Genomic DNA, 20,075 nt, shown 5'->3' with positions numbered 1-20,075 from the left:
ATCATTTATGCTAGTGCTTTAAGGGAAGGGGGGGGGGGGGGGGATATTGTTAACATTATGATGAGTTGGAAGGATAGAATCAATGCTGGTAAGGTCCCAATGGCCAAATATATCAATAAATATGCTAACTTAACACCATGAAGTTGAAGGATAGTATATAATATCCATCAGTCTTTGGAAGTTGGAACCCAATCTTCTTCCATTTCCCACTTTCCATGGAAGAGGTTCCAAAGTCAGACAAATTCCTCTCGAATAATTTGAAGACGGTTTGCACTTTTTTACAAATTAAACTCACTGCCACATCCACATCTATGTTTTCGAACGAACTACCATGCATCCAAGGAGCTTCTCTATTAAATCCCAAAGCTCCTTTCAACATAAAATCCTTGTTCATATCTCTTGATAGGATAAATGCAATTTGAAATAAAGTAAAAAATATGTCTACAAGCATAAGATTTGGATATCCTTCTTAGGCAATGGAGACACAATTGACTTGACGGCCAACAAACTTTACAATATTTTTTTTGAAGACACTAATATTGACTATGCAACTCCTTAGAATGCTGCGAAATTCATTATTCATTAAATTCTTTGAGAGGAGAATGCCCACAACTTGCTTACAATCTGACTCTAAGGTAATATTATCCAACCAAACAATAGCTGAATGTAAAGCTATTGCTTATGCTTCTTGTGAAGGAGATAGCTCCTCTAAACACAAGTTATTCTATTCTAATACATGCAAATTAACAAAATTACTTACTTTATCTTCTAAAAACGAATTGTTCAATTTAAATACGATTAATCCTAATTACTTTACCTTCTAAAGTGAATTACTCACTTTAAAGAAGTTAAATTAAATTTTCACACTCACTTATAGTTTTTTCAACTTTAAATTATTATTATTATTATTATAATGATAATTTCATTATTTTTAAATATAAATTAAATCATACTTTATTTTTATTTATCACAATTACTATTATTTTTAAATTTAAATGAAAATGTACTAATAATTATTAATATACTTTATTATCATCATCTTTGAATTCAAATTAAATCCTAGTTTTTTTTTTAAATTCTAATGAATTATCATTTTATAAAATATTAATTATTGTTAAAATAATAAAACTGTACTATTTTTTGTATTTAAATCAAACTAAATGTTATTTTCTGTATTTTATTTTATTTTGATTTTTGGAAATATATTAAAATAATTTTGTTTTATATAAATAATAAATAGTTTAATATAAAAAGATTGACTAATTAAATTAAAATACTAGGATGTAATCATAATTTCAATTTCTAACATGGAACAATATCTATTCAACCCGTTAAATGATAAATGAATCTCTGCGAAATCCTAAACTATCCAACCAACTACAATGAAATTTATACTCTTTAGTCTTTCCACGTGGCCTTCACTTATCAAGACACGTAACTGCAGAGAAACCCGTATCCGAATCCTGCGACCCGTAACCCGTATCCCGACCCGTCTTCATCTTCTTTGTTGGTTTTGGTTTTTCAGAGACTCAAATGCAAAAAACCACTGCAAACCCTAAAAACCAAAGCTCCGTTTTCCACGCAGCGCGCCACAAACCGTTTGTTGAATCGAAATTCGAAGAGCTAAACGAATGGGGAAAAGAAAAGAGCGTCGTCGCCTCGCCGCTATCAGCAACGCCGGTCGCAGAGTCAAACTCGATCTTTTCGCGGAACCCTCTGGTAATCACTACCTTTGCTTGCTTTAACTCTTTTTTTTTTTTTGTTTTTGTTTCCTTAACTTATTTTGTTTTGTGATTAGTTTTTCCTATTGCTTGGAATTTGGAAACCTTGATTCTGGCACATATATCTTTGCTGCTTATGGATTTTTTTTGGTGTTGTGAAATTTGTATTATTTTGTTGAAGTTTTGGTTGAGAACGAAAGTAATATGATTTGTATGTGAATTTTTTAATTTGGTAATACGAGATTTTTATCGAATAAATTTCAATGACTCTTATGATCTTATATCCCATATTCTTTTTTCTTTTTTTTTGCTTTCTAGGTTTTTTGTTTTTATAGTTTGTTGAAAATTTTATTGGAAGTCATAGTAATATGATTTGTACGTGAATTTGTTAATTTAGTATTATGGTACTTATCGAATAAAATAATATATTCGTATTGTAATGACTATTATCTCATCGTATTTTTTTTGCTTCCCGGGTCTTTTTCCGCATGTGTTTTTCACATTGTTGTTGAAATTGACGGTGTGTTGTTACATATTATTTTTCTTTTGATGCTTTTGTCTTGGGCAAATAAAAGTTTTGAGTTTTCTCATTTGGGCAGAGTTACTTTTCATTGGGGTAGTTTATGCTTTATAGTTTATATCCAAGTATTATGTATGTGTCTTTAAAATAATCGGTGTGTGCAATGCTATGGAATGTGCTAATGACTTGTGGAGCCTGTGCCTAAGACATGTTTTTGGATTGGTGTTTTGAAACTCTATGCTTTTGAGTGTTTGGTGTACTGCACCAGTCATAAAGGATGCTTGGGAATTCTTAGTGAAACAAATTACGGAAGTGGTTTTTAATCCATTTTGGTTAATTGTCATGTTTTTAATTTTACACATTTCCAGGAGAGTTGGGTGGCTCCACTCTACAAGGTGATGCTGGAGGAGATACTGATTCTCAACATCGTGATGGGTTACCCAATTCACCCTCTTCTTCAGGTGGGTTCTGTCAGTTTTCTCAAAAGGACTATATTTAGAGGACTTGAGTGCTCAACATTAAATTGGTGGAAATATGGAACTATATATGCAAGACATGTTTTGTTGTATGCCCCAAGAAACTGTTCTCAGACTGTAGGGCTGCTGTGGTCTTGGGAACATTCATTTCAGATGAGGTCGGCCCTGCCACATTGAAATATGAATGACTCCTAATCGTTTTCCTCCCCTTTTGGCTGCATCAAGGGATTACTGAGGTTCAGACGGTAGAAAGTTTTATCGGTTCGTATGTTTCTGGCTTTATTTGCTTAATGGCTTACTGACATTTCCCATCTGTAACAGGTGACTCAGATGATGCAAGCTAAAGTGCTTGTGAATCTATTTTTCATCCTTAAGTTGCTTTTTGTCTTTCATGTCAATTGTAGCTCTCTTTTAATTAATAGTTTTTGAATCTTCTTGGCATTCTTTTTTAATATTCTTGATATTGCATGGACAATAATCCAACATTTCTGTAGTTTCTAACATGCTGGCTTCTTGTCTTCAGGTCAACAACCACAGAATCCCCTGCTGTTACTTGGGCAATATAGTGATGATGAAGGGGATGATGGATCAAGCAAAGGGCTTAATGATGCAAATGTGCAAAGCCCCATGCTTAATGAAGAGGTATTCTACTACCTACATTTGTATTCTGTCAAAACTTTGATTTTGTCATGCCAGATATGTATCTGAGCTTCATATTTGTGGTTGGTCTTGTGTGGTGTGTATATTGATATTCTTGATCTTAATAATTTTCCTAGTTGATTCTCTTATGGTGAGGAGGGTATGCCAATACTGGGCCTGGTTCAATGTTAGTATATTGTTTGAATTCCCCTCAGTGTATATTTGATGGATTAAGCATAATATACTTGGGTTATTTGAGAGAGTGAGTCCCTGTCTTCCTGATGACTATAAATTACGAATTTTCGGTCTCTATCATTTGTTAGCAAATTTATAAAGTTTTCTATCGTTGTTCTATTTTATTTTTTAGTTTCCTTTGCTTGATGTCCCTTTTTTTTATGCTGTAATATACTCCCTCCGGTCTTGAATATATGCAACCAAAGCCCCTTATTTTTTGTCTCAAATATAAGCAAATCCCAATTACTTTGCATTATTTAATGTGACTCTCCAAAATACCAAAGACTATTTTTATGCTTGATATCAAGTTCCAATGAAGGATAGTTTAGGAAGTGCGTTTATTTTTAAGTTGGATATGACACAATTTAATGAAGTTAACTAATTTTCTTAATAGGTGTGAAGTGTGCCATTTTTTGCTTATAATCAAGACCGGAGGGAGTAACTATTTTTTTTTTATTAAGGGATTATGATTTGCAACAATTTATGAATACTTCTTTAGATTAGAATTCTGTTTACCATAACTTGTTCCTAATATCATATGATATTCATATTTATCTAGCACTATCTAGAAGTATGAGCTATGTGTACTCATTTTTTGCATTTCATTGCATTATTTGATATATAGGGTATATTCCTGTGCCACTCATGACAATTTTAGGAAATATTGTCTGTGAAATATGTGTATGGTACTTCATTCTACAGAGAATAAGCTACGTTTTTATGTACTATTTATACTTTTTGCTGTTTTATTTTTGTCAGGCTAAGGGTATATTTGATGAAGGATCCAAAGATTTGGACATCAGTGTCCCAGTAGATCTTGTTGCTCAGAATAATGGACAGCAAAATACAATACAAAATTCTACTTCACTTGATGTTGGGTACAGTGAAAGAAATGAAAGTGATGGTGCTGCTGGTAATTTGCAAAATGAAATCGTTTCCAAAGATCAAATATATGTTTCTGAAAGTTTTGATGAACAAGTTCTCACTGATGTTGGTTTGGGATGGAAGATGGTGATGCACGAGGAAAGTCAACGCTATTATTACTGGAACATTGAAACTGGGGAAACTTCATGGGAAGTGCCTCAGGTCCTGGCTCATGAAGATCAGTTGGCTAATGACTCAATACCTCATGCTTCTGTCAATGATAAAACAGAGAGTGCTGCTGTTGGTGATAATTCCAATGTGCACTCGGCTGTGTTGCAGGACACTTCTGCTGCTTTCATAATCGATGGTTCATTGGAAACCACAGTGACTTCTCATAAAGAATTGTATGGTCACAGGTCCCAAATTAATGGAGATAGTGTTGAATGTACAAATCAAAATCAGATTTCTGATGTTAATGGAAATGAATTGACAAGAAATGATGGTCATATGAGTTTATCTGATGAGGGACACCATTCATCTGTTTCCAAGTTTGGTGATGAAGAACAACAGCAATTGGACATTGATTTTCCTTCTCGTCTTGTCAAACAAAGTGAGAGTTTGTTAGAGAGGCTGAAATCACTGAAAAAGTAAGTATCTAACTTTAGCTTCTCTGCATCATTTATTTGCAGTATTTTGTTTGATTATTTGTTTCATAGTTTGAAAAATTTATTTCTTCCCGTTCCAGATTTAACTAACAGAATACTACACAGGTCAAAGGAGAATTTGCTAGGCCAGGACTTCTTGTCAAAGTATATGCTAGAGATTGAGATTAGGCTCTCTGATATTAGGTCTCTTGCATCATATGGATCATCTTTGCTTCCATTCTGGGAGCATTCTGACAGAAAGATAAAATTGCTTGAAAGTTTAATCACCGATGATTTGATGCAAATTGGTAATTCTTCACATGATGAAGTTGAGGATAAACATGTCCCTGTCTCTGAAGAATTGGCTGACCAACTGAATGGCATGGGACATGAGTCAGAGGTAGATAATAATAAGAACGAAGGGAGCCCTCTTACTTCTAATGTTTCTAATGAATCTCAGGATGATGCTTCGGCTGCAGTTCTAAAAGATATCAACAATAAAATTTCTGCCAATGGTCAGCATGTTGCATTGTCTAATTCTCCTGGTAGTCACATGGAAACAGATGTAGAAATTAATTCAAAAGTTGAAGCAATTATTAATCCTCAGGAACCAATTCATAAACATGGGTATAACGTTGGGGAAGATGTTGATATGGATGTGGACATGGAAGTTGAAGATATGAATTCCTCAGGCAATACTACTGTCATCGATGTACCTGTTGCAAAGGATTCCATGCACATAGATCAACTGGTTCAGTTGAATCCACCCGTTGACTACCTTTCTGTGTTGCCTGAGGAGGGTGAATTTGTTCCTCCTCCACCAGATGATGAATGGATTCCTCCTCCACCGCCTGATAATGAGCATGTGCCTCCACCACCACCGCCAGACAATGATCAGGTGCCCCCTCCACCTGGTGATCCACTAGCACCTTCTTATAGTGTTCTCCCATCTTACACAGAGACAGGGCAACCCCTTTCTTATGCTCAATATAGTCTATCTTATCCTGGTGTTGCTCCTGAGTATTATGGGCAGGCAGCTGCTGAAGTCCCAAGCAGTAATATATATGGACAAATTGCTATGCCACCTGCTCATATCTACTATAATAGTGCAATTCCTAACATGTATAGTGAAAATCCTCAAGTTATGATCGATCCAGCTGGCACTGTTGCTTATTATGAGGTTCAAGATGGTACGTTTGTATTGGTAGTTAGTGAATTATTTTCTATTTTTTATTACTGTAAATATTCTTATCTGACTATTAGTTCTTTCAGCATTTTTTTTTTACAAATCAATCTGGTTTTTTAAATTTACCAGGAGCTGTTTCAAAGTCCATTCCCACTATCAATTTTAATGATTCTGGTGTTGGTGGGGCTGACTGGGCATCTAGTGATGGTCCATCTACCTCATCTAGCATCCATGCACCTGCAACTGTTTCAGTTGACGAAGGTGTCTCATTGCCTCCTGCTACTGCCGAATCTGCTGCAGAAAACAATGCATCGTCATTAGTTCCTAAAGCCCAAACAAAAGGTACAGATGCTGAGCAAGTCTAGTGTTACTGATTGGGTGATCCTGTTTCAAACTTAGCTGGTAAAGTTGAGGTTTTTGGCAACCTAGGGGTTCTTAAACTCATTCTTAGGTTGTTAGGTATTATGTTTCCAGGATTGATCATTTTTACTTACAATTTTGACCTTCTATTTCACCCCCCCAAGAAAAAACCTTTCCCCCGCCTTGTCACAGGCTTATCCTGTCATATTAGTGGTTTATTTGTCAGCATGCCTTTCCATACACTTTCTTTTTAAATTGATTATAATTAGGTTTATTTTATTTTTCAAGTATTTGCATACACTTGCTACTTGCTTTTATTTGTTCATCCATGAAAATTTGAGATGTAATTGTTGACTGCTGTTCATGTCCCTTGTGAGCTACTTAGCTACATGATATAGCTATCCTGTCATTCATGATTACTTACCTTTCCTCTCCTTGTTCTCAGTTGTACGCAATAGGAAGCGAGCAGTTGCAGTTGGATCCTCATTAAAATCTAATAAGAAGGTTTCAAGTTTAGTAGATAAGGCAAGCTTTTTTAAAACAAAAAGTATTTATGTTTTCTTAGTATTTTTTGAATTTCTTACCCTGGATTACTTCCTCTTCAACATGAAATTGATCTTAGATGTTTATTATTATTAGTGGAAGGCAGCTAAAGAGGAGTTGCTCGAAGAGGAGGAAGAACCTGATAGTGTGTATGAGGTCTTAGAAAGAAAGCGTCAAAGGGAAATAGAGGTTTGCATGTGGAACTTACCTTCATATAACATTGCAGTCTTCCAAATTTTTGTTTCTCAAATTCCTTTGATTTTAGGAGTGGCATGCCAAGCAAATTGCAAGTGGAGAGGCCAAAGATAATGCTAATTTTCAGCCTCTAGGTGGTGATTGGTATGGGACTCAAGAAACCTATAATTTCACATCCACCCGTTGTCCTGCTTACACACAATAATGTGATTTTGTTTTATTCAGGCGAGAGAAGGTCAAACGCAGGAGAGCACAAGCAGCAAAAGAATCTGTTAGTACACCGCAGGATGCAATTGAGCATAACCAGCAGCAACCTGATCCGAGTGAACACTCAAAGGGTCTCCCAACTAATTGGCAGGTGTGTTTTCAGGGTTCTTTCCTTCCTTTTTATAATTTTTTTAAAACAAGGAAATCTAATGTAGTGTATTAGTTTGTGAAATGCTGCTACGTCTGCTGTTGATAATTTTAAGCAAAAAATTTATTAGGGTAAAAATTGATTCCAGGAGGATGGGTTGAAAGCATTTTTGAATGCAAAATTTATATTTCTTCTTTAACAGAGTTAACTTGGTGTTATCACTTTTTTTAATGTTCCTTTGGTAAACCTGTAACCATTTTTGCTTGTACCCTTCAGAGTATCTTTTTATTTTCTCAATACTAGTCAAATTAAACAGTGCTGTGTTGTATGCAACAAGGTGGTAGGTGTTGAATGTTTAGTTTACAGCAGTTCGAGAGTACTCAGATTCGATATATGCTCGTACGTGTTCTGAAACTATGAAATTGGTTCATAAATTAATTTCAATTTTTACTTGGCTTTCAGGCTTACTGGGACGATAGCACAAAGCAGATTTATTATGGTAACACTGTAACGTCGGAGACAACATGGACTAAGCCAACAAGATGAGCAGTGATCATGCACGGACAGCTACACGGGCTAACAATAAAGGGTTTTGATGTTATGGAGTTTTAATTAGTCTCCTGAGGGCTTACTAGAAAACCATGATGCTTTTGTTTGATTTCTTCCTGCCTTTTTGGTTTTATTGCGACCACGCATTTTTTCTGTTTGGAGGGGGGAAGAGGGGTCAGGATAGCACCATGGTAATTAGTTATTCTGGACAAATTTTTGTGTATAATAATCCGAAGGAAAGGATTTTAATAACAGAAGAATGCATATAAGACCTAGTCACTAATGAGATTGAGTAGTATTGAAATCTCATGTAAGAACTGGTCCGGATGACCCTTGGAATAGGACATCATAAAAACCAGTGAACTGGTCAGAACTGGTGGTTCACCGTTTGCAGCAGTTCCTAAAAAAAAAATCTTTGCAAATTTCTAAAACAATGTCCTCCACCCACTTAATCGTGCCCTTTTATTACTTATGGTTATGAACATCTACAATGTGATATAATGAGTTGTTTAAAGTTGAGTTTGCTTAACAAATTTTTAATTTTTTTTCATTGGAATAGATAACCTAACAATGCGTTTGTAAGTGAGTTTCTTACATATGCAACGTTGATTAACAATTTCTTACCAATAAAAAATATTTTTCCAGCTTAGAATCAACATAAAAGGGAGGGAAATTAATATTACTGCCTATAAACCATTCTTCAGAGCTTAGAATGAAAAGGAAAAAAAGAAGTCAAACATTCCTTATCAAAATAGAACTCTGAATCAGAAGTTTTTGGTGTCCAAAATTAAAGCTAGATTAAACTTGGAACCCTAAAAAAATTACTCTGTTCTATTATGCATAATGAACTTCGTGACAACATTCACTGAAGTCTCAAATAAATACATCAAATATAGGTTGGAGAGACGAACCAGATTTTGTGTCAGAGAGCTTGGGAAGACTCGATCTGTGCCAAAGAGAGACTGAAAAGACTTGGACATGAAGGATGAACTTAGTGACCATTTGTATTGTATTGTAGTCTTGAATGTGTAGATGTGATGAGGAGAGAAGAAATGTGAAATGTAATAGGTAATGTGATGTTAAATTAATGAAAAATAAAAAGAAAAAAAGAAATGAAAGTTATAAGAAATAAAATTCTATAAAATCATTATTGAAAAATATTATATATATATATATATTTTGTGTATATTTTTAATTTATGAAATGACCTTAATTCGTTAACATTGAATAGCAGATATAGAAAAATATATAATAAAAGATGTTATATATATATGTTATTTGTTTATTGTAATAATATCAATATGTAAAATCATGCCTAACTTTTTATATAATAATTAATAATGTTTACATTTTCTAATACTTAAATATAAAAAAAAACATTATCTATTATTTTTTCCCTAACTCATAAGGGTCAGAGTAAAAGGGCACTTGATCAATCTTCTATATTCAGTCATGAATAATAGACTTGAGAGTTCCGGAAAATTTTAAAATGAAGAGTGAAAACAACAAACTCTTTTCAATATAATGCATATTTATTTTAATTTATTTTGACAAATAATTACTTATTTTCTATCATCATGAATTTGTTATAATAATAAGCAACATTCCAAAATGGACTAATTATTCGATAACTAGAACTTATTAAAAACCATGAAATAAAAGTGATACCTAAATTTCACGAGTCTCGATAAGTTTAAGTCAATAATAAAAGGCACATTTGAAAAAACTATATTAAAGATCATATTAACATTTGTTTCTTAGAATTATAATCAACGTTAAGCAAACCAGTTAAAGAGCAAGCTTTAAGCAATTAAGCCCACCTCACTCGTGACAATTGTTTTGTTCGTTCAAACATTTTTTACGTGTATCCTAAATCAAATGAGCTTCATACAATTGTCACGAAATAATATTCAACTAAGATTAACCAGGTAAAGAGTATTTCCTAGTGTATGCTATCACAGTGCTCCTCTCAAGAAAAGGTAACAGATGAAAACTCCATCTAAGTATCATGCTAATTTGTACCATCCAAGTCAAAAAGCATAACTACTATACCGATGTAATTTGATACTAATTATCACGGTATTTCCTTCCATACTAAAGTTTCAAGTGGGATTTAATTTGTAACATACAAAATTCTGCGCATTACATGATCATAAGCAAGCACAGAACCTCAGTTGACCAATGTAATCTACGGTATGCATATATGAGAGAGGAAATCAACAAATAAAGCAGAAAAAATACTCCAAGCAAAAGCATGCATCTGTGGTGGCCAATGCTTTCACCTTCTTCGGTCATCCCTGTATGTGTCATCAGTTTCCTTATCCTTTAAGAAGCCAAGAAAAGCAAGAAACCCAAAAAAGAAGAATCCACCAGACCAGTTGCCTCCGCCTCCACCTCCTCCACCACCGCCATCATCATCATCACGAGGTGGAAATCCAGTTCCACCATCGTCAAGTTGTGGCGACTTCTCCTTGCCTGACAATTGAATTAAACCATGATGGACAATCTAGAACATGCTTTGGAAGAGTAAGAGTCTATTAGTAACAAATAACATTTGCTTGTTTCATGATATTTTCCTGTGAGTAACACAAAGCAAAACGGAGTTAACTTTATTTTGTAGGACTACTGTTCGGTTTTCCATGTTTGGGAGCAGGCTACTTCTTTTAGAAGGGACAATAGGACCTTGATTATTTGTTAAAAATACACAAATCATTCTGACAAATGGAACACAGGAAAATTGCAACAAGGAGAGAAATGCCCTGACTAAATTAACAAAGCAATAATGTTGGTCATCAGCAATTACCAGGAACATGAGTAATTGTAGGAGCCTGGCGAGTAACGGTTTGGGTTTGCTCTGCACCACATCTTGCATTCTGCGTATTTCAGAGGAGATTAGTAAAGGGAAAATCAACAAAGTATTTTCTTTCTTTATTATTATTATTTAGAACATGTGTGTGTTCAAATACAAAATTTCAACACAATAGGTAAAAAATTTCAAATACATGGTATAAATATGGGGAAAATAATAGCATGAAAAATGTCTGCAAGGTAAATGACCACAATAGGAGAAATTAAGTTAAGCTTAGAAAGTTTTAGACAGAAAACACAGATAACACATCAAAACATATAAATCTTGGATGCACATTAATGTTTTATATTTAATGTCTTAAAGTAGCATACCACAAGTCAAAATCAATATACAATGTGAATTTTTCTAGTCATTTATTTCATGTCCTAAATAGCCATTGAAAACAATTTTCCTCTAATGAAGTTTTCCCTAAGTGGTTAGACTATATGTGGCTTTAGGTGAGAACAAAATAAACAAGATCTATGTGAAAAATATATTCAAAGTTAGGGAGCTGATAGACTACTGGAAGGTGACGAAAGCAACTGAGAGTAAAGAATATTACCAAAGCTGCAGCACATATTATAGTTGCTGTGTGAGTAGAATGAGCTCTTCTGCCAAATGGAAACTGTGTACCACTCAGAGGTATTGAATTATTAGTTGTCAGTAATCGTCTTGGAAAGCTCAATGTGGAAACAACATTCTGTTCAATGTGGTGGCCACCTCTTCTCACTGTTTACAAAAATACAATCACTTTACTATCATCACGAAATTTAGAAAATTGAATTATCTTTTCAAGCATTTAGGAGAGTGCAAGGACTTTGGATCAATCCCACCTTTAGCAGGAAGAAATGGAACAGAATTGGGGAATGGAGAGGGTTACATTACTTACTGCAACCCATACCAATAGAGAAGAAAATGTATATCAAAGCATTTTTCATCTAGAACTGTGTATAAAAGCAGTTGTTTTGCACAGATGTGCACAATGAGACAACCTAAACCTTCACTTCAAACTGAATCCCATCCATTGTGCAATCAACGAATTAGATACAATTTTTACACATAAGTGGATGTGTTAAAAACATGAGTTTTCAAAAGTGGATATGTTGATGCTTGGAACATAAAGCAAATCAACAATGCATCCATTTTGTTTCCAGACAACTGTAATTTCCCCAACTGTTTATCCTATATCTAAGTATAAATTGAAATGCAACATACAAAAGTCAGAAATTATCATTACCTGGTGGTAATACGGGCAAAGATGCAACTGCACTAGTAGCCAACATTGATAACCAGAGAGGAAGAAAACTGACATGAAAACGAAATCTCACTTCAGAAAAAAAAAAGTTGGAAGTATAACTGAAGAAAATAAAAAATAATATCATCAACCAATATCAAAAGGCGGCAAAAATTGTACAACAGAGGGTATAGAGAAAAAACAACTCCCAATCAAGGATTGTTACACCTAAGAGTCCAACAAACTTCCAAGATTGTAAAAGACCAAAAAACAGCGAAACAAAAAAGAGCCAAGACTAGACTCTCAGCATATATTATATATAGTTTTATATTTGCAATGAAAATAAAGTTTAAACATTCCATGGTCAGAGTTCAGACTACTGAGTACTGATTGCTTATCAATGGGGGAATCCAGTCATGCAGTTATCATGAGCAGAAGATCGAAGGTAAGCCCCATTGTAACCCATTGATATAATTTTATAGTTAAGTGATGATTAGATTGCCAACAGACTCTATTGTGCAATGCAAATAAGAAATTAATTTGTCATCTACTTCTACTTTTCACAGTTCATCTTTGATCATATAAAAAACATTCTCCAGCACTCTCTACCCACGTTGTTTAACATGTGAATTTTCATAGGAGGGCAGACACAATCGACAAAGAGCCCTAACAAGAGAAAATCAGAAATTTCTTAAGAAGAATACATTCCTTGTCTAATTCATTGGAACAAAAATTGCTTTACATTAGTCTCAACTTCTAATTCAGTATGCCATGCATCACACAAACGTGATGTGAATGCTCCGTCTAGCATACAAACACCTTACACCGCCATTCAAAAATATGTACCTTTGCCAAATAATTAAATGAATTTGACATATCCAAGTGTTGTCAACTTGTCATTCATCAAACTCATTAAAAGACAAAGCAACACATCATTGGAAAATAATGAAAAATTTCTTTAGCTTCGTAGTGCATCAAAATAAAAACCTTATATCACACTACAAGCTCTAATAATGTATCCACACAGAATTGGCTTCAGCATATTTGAAATTCTTATCCTATGGCACAAGTGCCAAACTCCTTACACCTATTTCTACAATCTCTCTAAAATTCAAATTTTCTGCATACACAACATCTTCCAACAAAAGTAAAGAAAAAAATCATGCATCTAAAGACAAATACAAAACCAAAAACTGCACCTTTTTCAATTTGTTAACGAGAAAAAAAAAAAAAAAACAGCTTCTACTTAAACTGAACCAGGTATTCTTTACGACGCAACAAACCAAGCACTCAGCAACAAAGGGTGGCCAGAAAGACTATTAAAATTGAACCTCTACGGTGATATAGCAGAAAGGAACAAAACATGGTACCGTATCACGTGGAGCCGTCGATGTCTTTCGAATTCGCGAGCTTTCCGAACGAGAAAGTGTGGAGGTATTGAGGAATTGGATTTCAATTGGAAGCTCCGAGGGAGAAAAGGAAACCCTAATGGAACAGAGGAAGAAGACGATAGAGAGAAGAAAAGAACCAAATTGGTTCGAATTCACAAGAAACCTTCCAAATTTCAACCACATCTTTATTTAATATTTTATAATTATTATTAAATTTTTTTTATTGGATTATCATTATCATGCGTACTCACCCCTTTAAGCCCTAAACCATAATACTAAACTTTGTATATAATTTTTTTTATCTAAATATATTTATAGTCCAGGTCATGTATTTGTTTTATGATTTTGGTATATATAAAATTTTATTTTACAATCTATTACAATTCACTGGTAGCATGACACTCATCTATTGAAGAATTTATCTATTTATAATTTTATTTTGTTTTAAATTAGTAATTGAGTATAGGAATATTAATAAACAAATTATATCAATATATTTAGTTTTATATTTAGTATGCATAAAAAATAGAATATCTTATAATTAACCCTCATGAAAGAATTTATTATTATTATTATTATTGGGATCTGAATTTATAAAAATAATATACGTATATATATAATGATAAAAAAAACACATGTATGTATGTAAAGGAGGGGATCTCTTTAATTAAAAATACAATTAATTACTTAATTAATTTTCTCAATTTAATATAATTATATTGAATATGCTACTAAATTTTTTAAAAATGAATTCTATTAATATGCATATATTTTCTTATATATAAATATTAAATAAAAATTAATAATTTAATTAAACGCGTGGATCGTACGAATTTAAAATCTAATTTGAATTGAATAATTTCATTGCATGATTGTTTGGTCCATCGTATGCCCTTTTTAACTAGTTCATACATTTTTATTTGTGACTCGTTCTTTGTTACATGAAGTTATCTGCATTATTTTTGTTTATTCATAGGTTTTAAGAAGATCAAAAACATAATTATTTTACAACACTTTACACCTGCTTGTTTTACTTGGAAACACTAATACTGCCATCATTGAGAGATAGGAGGAAATATAACTCGTGCCATTTATATAGCACAGATATGTTTTCCAGCAGCATAACTAATCTGATTTCAGGATACTATCAAGTTAAAGTCAGCTTAATTAAGCCAAAATAATTATCAATAGTAGTTTCTCTCTCGTAATACTTATTGTTTTCTATGTAGCTAATTACTTTCAAAACTTTTAATTAACCAATCAATATGAATATATTAATAAAACATAGTTGATGATGACTGAGATCGACTATAGCACACATGTGAGGCTTTGTCACTATACTACTACTCTAAATCAAGATCTGAGCAGACTATGCAGGTTCTGATTGAAATGGTCCACATAAGAGTTTTCTAGCCCTTTACTGAACAAGAACTTCCTCCATTTAGCATGATTGGTTCTCACCATTTGACCCACTTCACTATCACTGTCCATCACAGCTCTCAATACCTTGCACACAGCTTCCCTAGTAAACAGTCCATCTTCACTTTTCTCAACCTCCACTCCCACTTTCAAGTCTCCACTCATTATTCTTGCATTGATAAATTGATCTCCTGCATGGGGCAACAGTACCAATTGACACTCATTTACCATAGCCTCTGTTAATGACCCAGACCCACAATGAGTCACAAAGCAACCCACAGATGGGTGACTCAAGATCAATAGCTGCTGAACCCAATCCCCATGTACCACCCCTCTTCCCTTTGTTCTCTCATTAAACCCTTCAGGCAAAGCTGATTCTATTGCTTCAGCTCCAATAGGGGGTTTTAATGCAGCCAGGAAAGGCATTCCTGTGAGTTCAAAACCCAACAAAAGTTCCTTAAATTGATCACTCTTCAAAAAGCATTCACTTCCAAAGGCACAGAAAATCACTGTTTTGGGCTTGAAACTTCCCAGCCAAGTCACCCATTTTTCTTCCAGCTTCGACCTTAACGGTGTGTCCGGCAAAACCGGTCCTGCCAAAAACACTTGCTTTCTCATTTGTCTTTCAAGATAATCACAATAGGGCCCTTCCATTTCTCTGCAGGTTTTGAAAACCACGGCGTGGCAGCTGGCAAAAGAGATCAATTGGCGCTCCACAAATGAAATGCCCCCATTGCCGTAGTTCTTTACAGCAGCAGTGGCTAACTCTCTTGCTTCGTGAGGGTGTAGCCTTATGGTTGATGAAGGTGGAAAGCTTGGTGGAGGGTTTATGAGATCAGCTTCTGTTAATGAATTCTTCTCAAGGAGAAGTTTTCTTTCAGGGCTTATAAGATACCCTACAGTGGCAGGGCTTATTGTGCAGTAATGCAAAGCCTTGATGCCTAACTTGCATGCCAATGCAGGTAACCAATGTGTGAAGTCAAAAAAGACCATGTGGGGTTTAAGATGTTTCAGACAAGTTTCAATAACAGGCTCAGTGAGGTCCATTGCGGTCATGAGAAGGGAGTGCTTTGAGTAATTGGGGAGGTCTGAAGTAGTCTCGGAGCCGAGAGGGAGGCCGTCGACGTGCGGAACGGTGATCGGAACAAAGAAGATGAGATGTGGGTGGAGATTGAAATGGCTCAATCTGGGGATGGTGTTTTTGGGCATGAGGAATGAAATCTTGTGGCCACGTTCGGCAAGTTTGTTGGAGATGTGAAGGAATGATGTAAGATGGCCTAGGGCAAACCATGGATACATTGCAACATGAAATAAGCTGGTGTTGCTACTCATCATCATGCTTGATCAAAATGGAACTGAACTAAGGCTATGCAAATTAGTTAAACGACCTCATATGGAATTTACCATAGTGTGATTATACTCCTGCTAAGTTATGCCAAAAAAAAGGAGCTCATATGGTGTGGATTGAATTATTAATTCTTTGGAAATTGAGATGAGAATGATCTAATTAACTTCACGCCCTTTGTCATTCTAGACAAATCCAATGGTTTGGAAAGTCATGAAATACATGAGTTCTTCTCTCTCTCGGGCTTTTTTTTTTCCATTCCCAAAAAGGAGTTGTTTTGATATTTGTTCTTTCTGATATTCTTACTTTTGTTCTTAAATATAAGATGAAAAAAATATTTTTTTTAAAATATTAAGAAAATTTCAATTAATTATGTCTGTTATTATTTCTAAAAATGCTTGGTAGTACGTGGTTATGTATTCTAAAAGATAGCTTTGACAGTGAAGAAGAGAAGTGATTATTTCTCTAAAAGTAATCTTTACTAATTGTGCTATTCCTTTTACTCAAAGTTAAAGTCTTACTATTAGTTAAGTATAAGGCAAATATTTTTTTTTGTATTATTATTATGAAGGCAGACAACCTTATCATCAATATAATATTGTGCTCATCTTTCCAAAAGTTTTTACATATAGATGTTTCTACAATTTGTCTAACTGATCATTGTCATTTTTGAATTGTGAGTAGCAGATGCTCCGTGCATGATTATTGTGAATGTGTAGTAGATCGAAATTTTAATATGCAAGATTCTTACATTTGTAATTTATTCAAAATTGTGTAAAATAATAAAATATTAAAAGGATTAAGTCATCTTCAATTCTAAAAAAAAAAAAAAAACCATAGTCGAATTTATTTTATTTATAAAAAATAATCCCAACTCTTTTATAATTATTTCTTGAAAAAAGAAGGCATATTTTTATAATCAATTAAAAAGATACAACCCTTAATTGCCACCTGCTTTCCCGATATGAAAATCAAATGAATTGTCAAAGTTTATTCTTACCGCCATGCAATAAATAAAGCTAGATAGACTAGAATTAATTCACATAGAAGATCTTTCATTTTGCAAGCTAGGAATCAACTATGAGTTTTTGAATCACCACAAAAATAAATTGAATATCTTGTTGAGTCTGTTCAAGAAAAGTAAATTGCCATGTCATTAGGGGTCATTAGCATGCCTATGTATATGTGCAACCTCATTCCTTGGGATCATTGTTTTAAATTGCTGTTACACTTGTGAGTCAGAAAACTTTTACATTATGATCACGACTTGTTGCGGTGAGGTAAAATACCTTGACATTATAGTCGCAGTTGTGATTGTGAACTGATATTTAAAATCATGCTTGCAATGCTATTGAGCATGGAGTGAGTCACTGATTGAGCCTGCTTTAGACCCCAATTCAGCAAGGTTAGAGCCAACAGATTTACCACGACGAAATCCAGAAGATCGATGGTGTCGACATCTAAAGGAACCAGCATGTGTGGTGGGTGAGCATAGACAATTCAACCTCCCATTTGAGTTATTTCGGGTTATGGTTTGAGAGGTTGGTGACATGAGAGAATTCTGAGATGTTGTTGGTGACACAAGCATATGTGAATTCTTCTTTATGGTTTCCACTTCCGACCCAGGGAGCTTACTAATTAACTTCATCCTTGGAGGCTTTTGCTCCATATTTGTCCTATCAAAGCTTCTCCTATTAACATAGTAACAACAAATTACGCCTTGCCTAAACTTGACTCCTAGACCAAGTTAATTGAAATATACATGTGTGCATGTTTGTTAAATCCCTATTCATCACTTTGTCAATTGATTAAGCTATTACAATCCAATGCCTTCAAAATAAAGACTTAGTACATGTTATAGGGAAGATGGAGTTCCTTCTTACTTTCTTTCTTTCTTTTTTTCTTCTTAAAGGCTGGAGTTACTTCTTACTGTGTAACATAAATCAATATACCAAAGAAATGTTAAAGAATACCTTTTTTTAACCTTTTTTTTTTATTGTGTTATAATTTTTTTAGGTTGTAATATATTTTAAATGTCATTTACTTGTCAAACAACAAACCACCTATGCATGTATAAGCAAAACCAAATAATGCTAATAACTTGGCCTTAAATCATTTTTCATGAAAAGATGTTTCATTAATATTAAGAGATGACTTATACATGCTTCATTAGTATTAAGAGATGCTAATAACAAACAATACATTGTATACTACATGCATAAGTATTTTAAATATAGATTACTTATACCAAAAACAAATTATAAAATGTTAAAGAGAAAATTTTCTAATTGATGATAGAAGACTTACTAATATTTCATAATGTTAATTAAAGAAAATTAATTTGAGTGTTGATTCAAAGAAATTCGAGAAAATAATCAAAGATACAAAAATATTAAAGTGATTTGATATAGAAGTTCATGTGTCAAAGCAAAATGAACATATGATTACACGAATATATATATATATATATATAATCATCTTATTTTTAAGAAAAAATAATCTAACTTGTTATACAAGAACAAACATGCTTGTGTAGTTGTGTGCATTATGGATGGAAGTCAAGGTAAGAGAATTCTATATAAAAAAGAATGTGATGGAGTCATGTGTATGTTATTTTTAATATATCAGCTAATGTTAATTTATTAGTTTGTTTAGAAATGTTAATTGAAAAATTCGAACGTGTGATATTTTTTTTCTTTTCTCCTTTACCATTTTTCATCCACAAGACCAACCTCATGTCTTCTGAATAAAAATGAAGGCAAGAAAAATTCACAAAGAAAATGTTGATGAGAGCCAAAAGTGACATTTACCTGTTTATAATGTGTGAAGGCATGCAAAAAGTAAAACAATTACTTCCTTGAATGATTAACCAGCTTCGAATTTTTAGCAGGAAGCGATAGAGCGAAGAACGTGATATTGCGTATCACTTGCTATGCTTCCCGCAAAAATGGACATAATGAAATTTCCATTAAAAAACCTAGCATAACGTTGAGTCAGCCTTAATCTTTGTGGACGTTAACTAACTTGATTTTGTTACTTCAAATATGTGGTATTTACAAGATCAACAGTTTGTGACCACAAGTTTTCACCTCCATCAACCGCAAAATGAGGGAGAAATTAAGAAAGACAATTAAAAGGAAAATTCTTTTATTGGGTACAATTTAACCATCTTGCTAACTTAATATTGAAAATAGCGTAGTTTATTTTATTTTACACTAGTTTAGATAGATAAATAGAACTACTTTTAAAAAATAAAATATTGAAAATAGGTTTTATTTTAATATTGAAAAAAAATAGTCAAAAGGCTATGGGATCCAACTTCTCAATCGCTTATACCTTTTATTAATAATTGTAAAACTCAGTTTTTTTTAGTAGTGTCAATTATTTTTTAAAATAGTATTTGAAATAATATTTTTTAAAACACTAGTTTTTAATTTTTTATATTTTCTTTCACTTGTATCATTGATATTTATTTATTTTTCTTTTTATTTTTTTAAATAAATCATGTTATTATTTTTTTTTGTTATTTTACACTTTTTAATTAATTCGACA

The 20,075-nt window shown here is 33.4% G+C and overlaps 3 protein-coding genes and 1 long non-coding RNA gene across 6 annotated transcripts; 1 reads left to right on the top strand and 3 right to left on the bottom strand.

Annotated features, from left to right (window-relative positions):
- The first annotated feature begins 1,522 nt into the window (after positions 1–1,522).
- Positions 1,523–8,762, top strand: LOC114423551. Of its 3 annotated transcripts, none has more exons than XM_028390351.1 (11): positions 1,523–1,719; positions 2,610–2,702; positions 3,241–3,359; positions 4,350–5,101; positions 5,225–6,288; positions 6,414–6,626; positions 7,090–7,169; positions 7,284–7,376; positions 7,453–7,526; positions 7,608–7,740; positions 8,200–8,762. In XM_028390351.1, exons 1-11 carry the CDS (start codon positions 1,632–1,634, stop codon positions 8,281–8,283), a joined length of 2,793 nt encoding a protein of 930 aa, XP_028246152.1. In that variant the 5' UTR covers positions 1,523–1,631; the 3' UTR covers positions 8,284–8,762. The 3 variants fall into 3 exon arrangements, with proteins under 3 accessions (XP_028246152.1, XP_028246154.1, XP_028246153.1); XM_028390353.1 differs by having other exon boundaries at positions 1,666–1,719; positions 2,610–2,953; XM_028390352.1 differs by having other exon boundaries at positions 1,666–1,719; positions 2,610–2,978.
- Positions 8,763–10,179: 1,417 nt separating this feature from the next.
- Positions 10,180–13,929, bottom strand: LOC114423550 (protein FERTILITY RESTORER RF2, mitochondrial-like). Its single transcript, XM_028390349.1, has 5 exons — positions 13,739–13,929; positions 12,372–12,439; positions 11,697–11,863; positions 11,090–11,159; positions 10,180–10,761 (listed from the first exon to the last, which is right to left on the bottom strand). The coding sequence occupies exons 2-5, from the start codon at positions 12,415–12,417 to the stop codon at positions 10,565–10,567; spliced, it is 480 nt and encodes a 159-aa protein (XP_028246150.1). The 5' UTR covers positions 12,418–12,439; positions 13,739–13,929; the 3' UTR covers positions 10,180–10,564.
- A 1,183-nt stretch (positions 13,930–15,112) lies between these two features.
- Positions 15,113–16,513, bottom strand: LOC114424487 (anthocyanidin 3-O-glucoside 2''-O-glucosyltransferase-like). The gene has a single exon (XM_028391343.1). It carries the CDS (start codon positions 16,511–16,513, stop codon positions 15,113–15,115), a length of 1,401 nt encoding a protein of 466 aa, XP_028247144.1.
- A 1,091-nt stretch (positions 16,514–17,604) lies between these two features.
- Positions 17,605–19,461, bottom strand: LOC114422131. The gene is made up of 2 exons (XR_003668629.1): positions 19,334–19,461; positions 17,605–18,214 (listed from the first exon to the last, which is right to left on the bottom strand). It is a non-coding gene; the product is annotated as an uncharacterized LOC114422131 (long non-coding RNA).
- Between the last annotated feature and the right edge of the window lie 614 nt (positions 19,462–20,075).

This window comes from Glycine soja, chromosome 8, assembly GCF_004193775.1.
Source record: "Glycine soja cultivar W05 chromosome 8, ASM419377v2, whole genome shotgun sequence".
Taxonomy (NCBI): domain Eukaryota; kingdom Viridiplantae; phylum Streptophyta; class Magnoliopsida; order Fabales; family Fabaceae; genus Glycine; species Glycine soja.
This window is presented reverse-complemented; position numbering and strand designations above follow the sequence as displayed.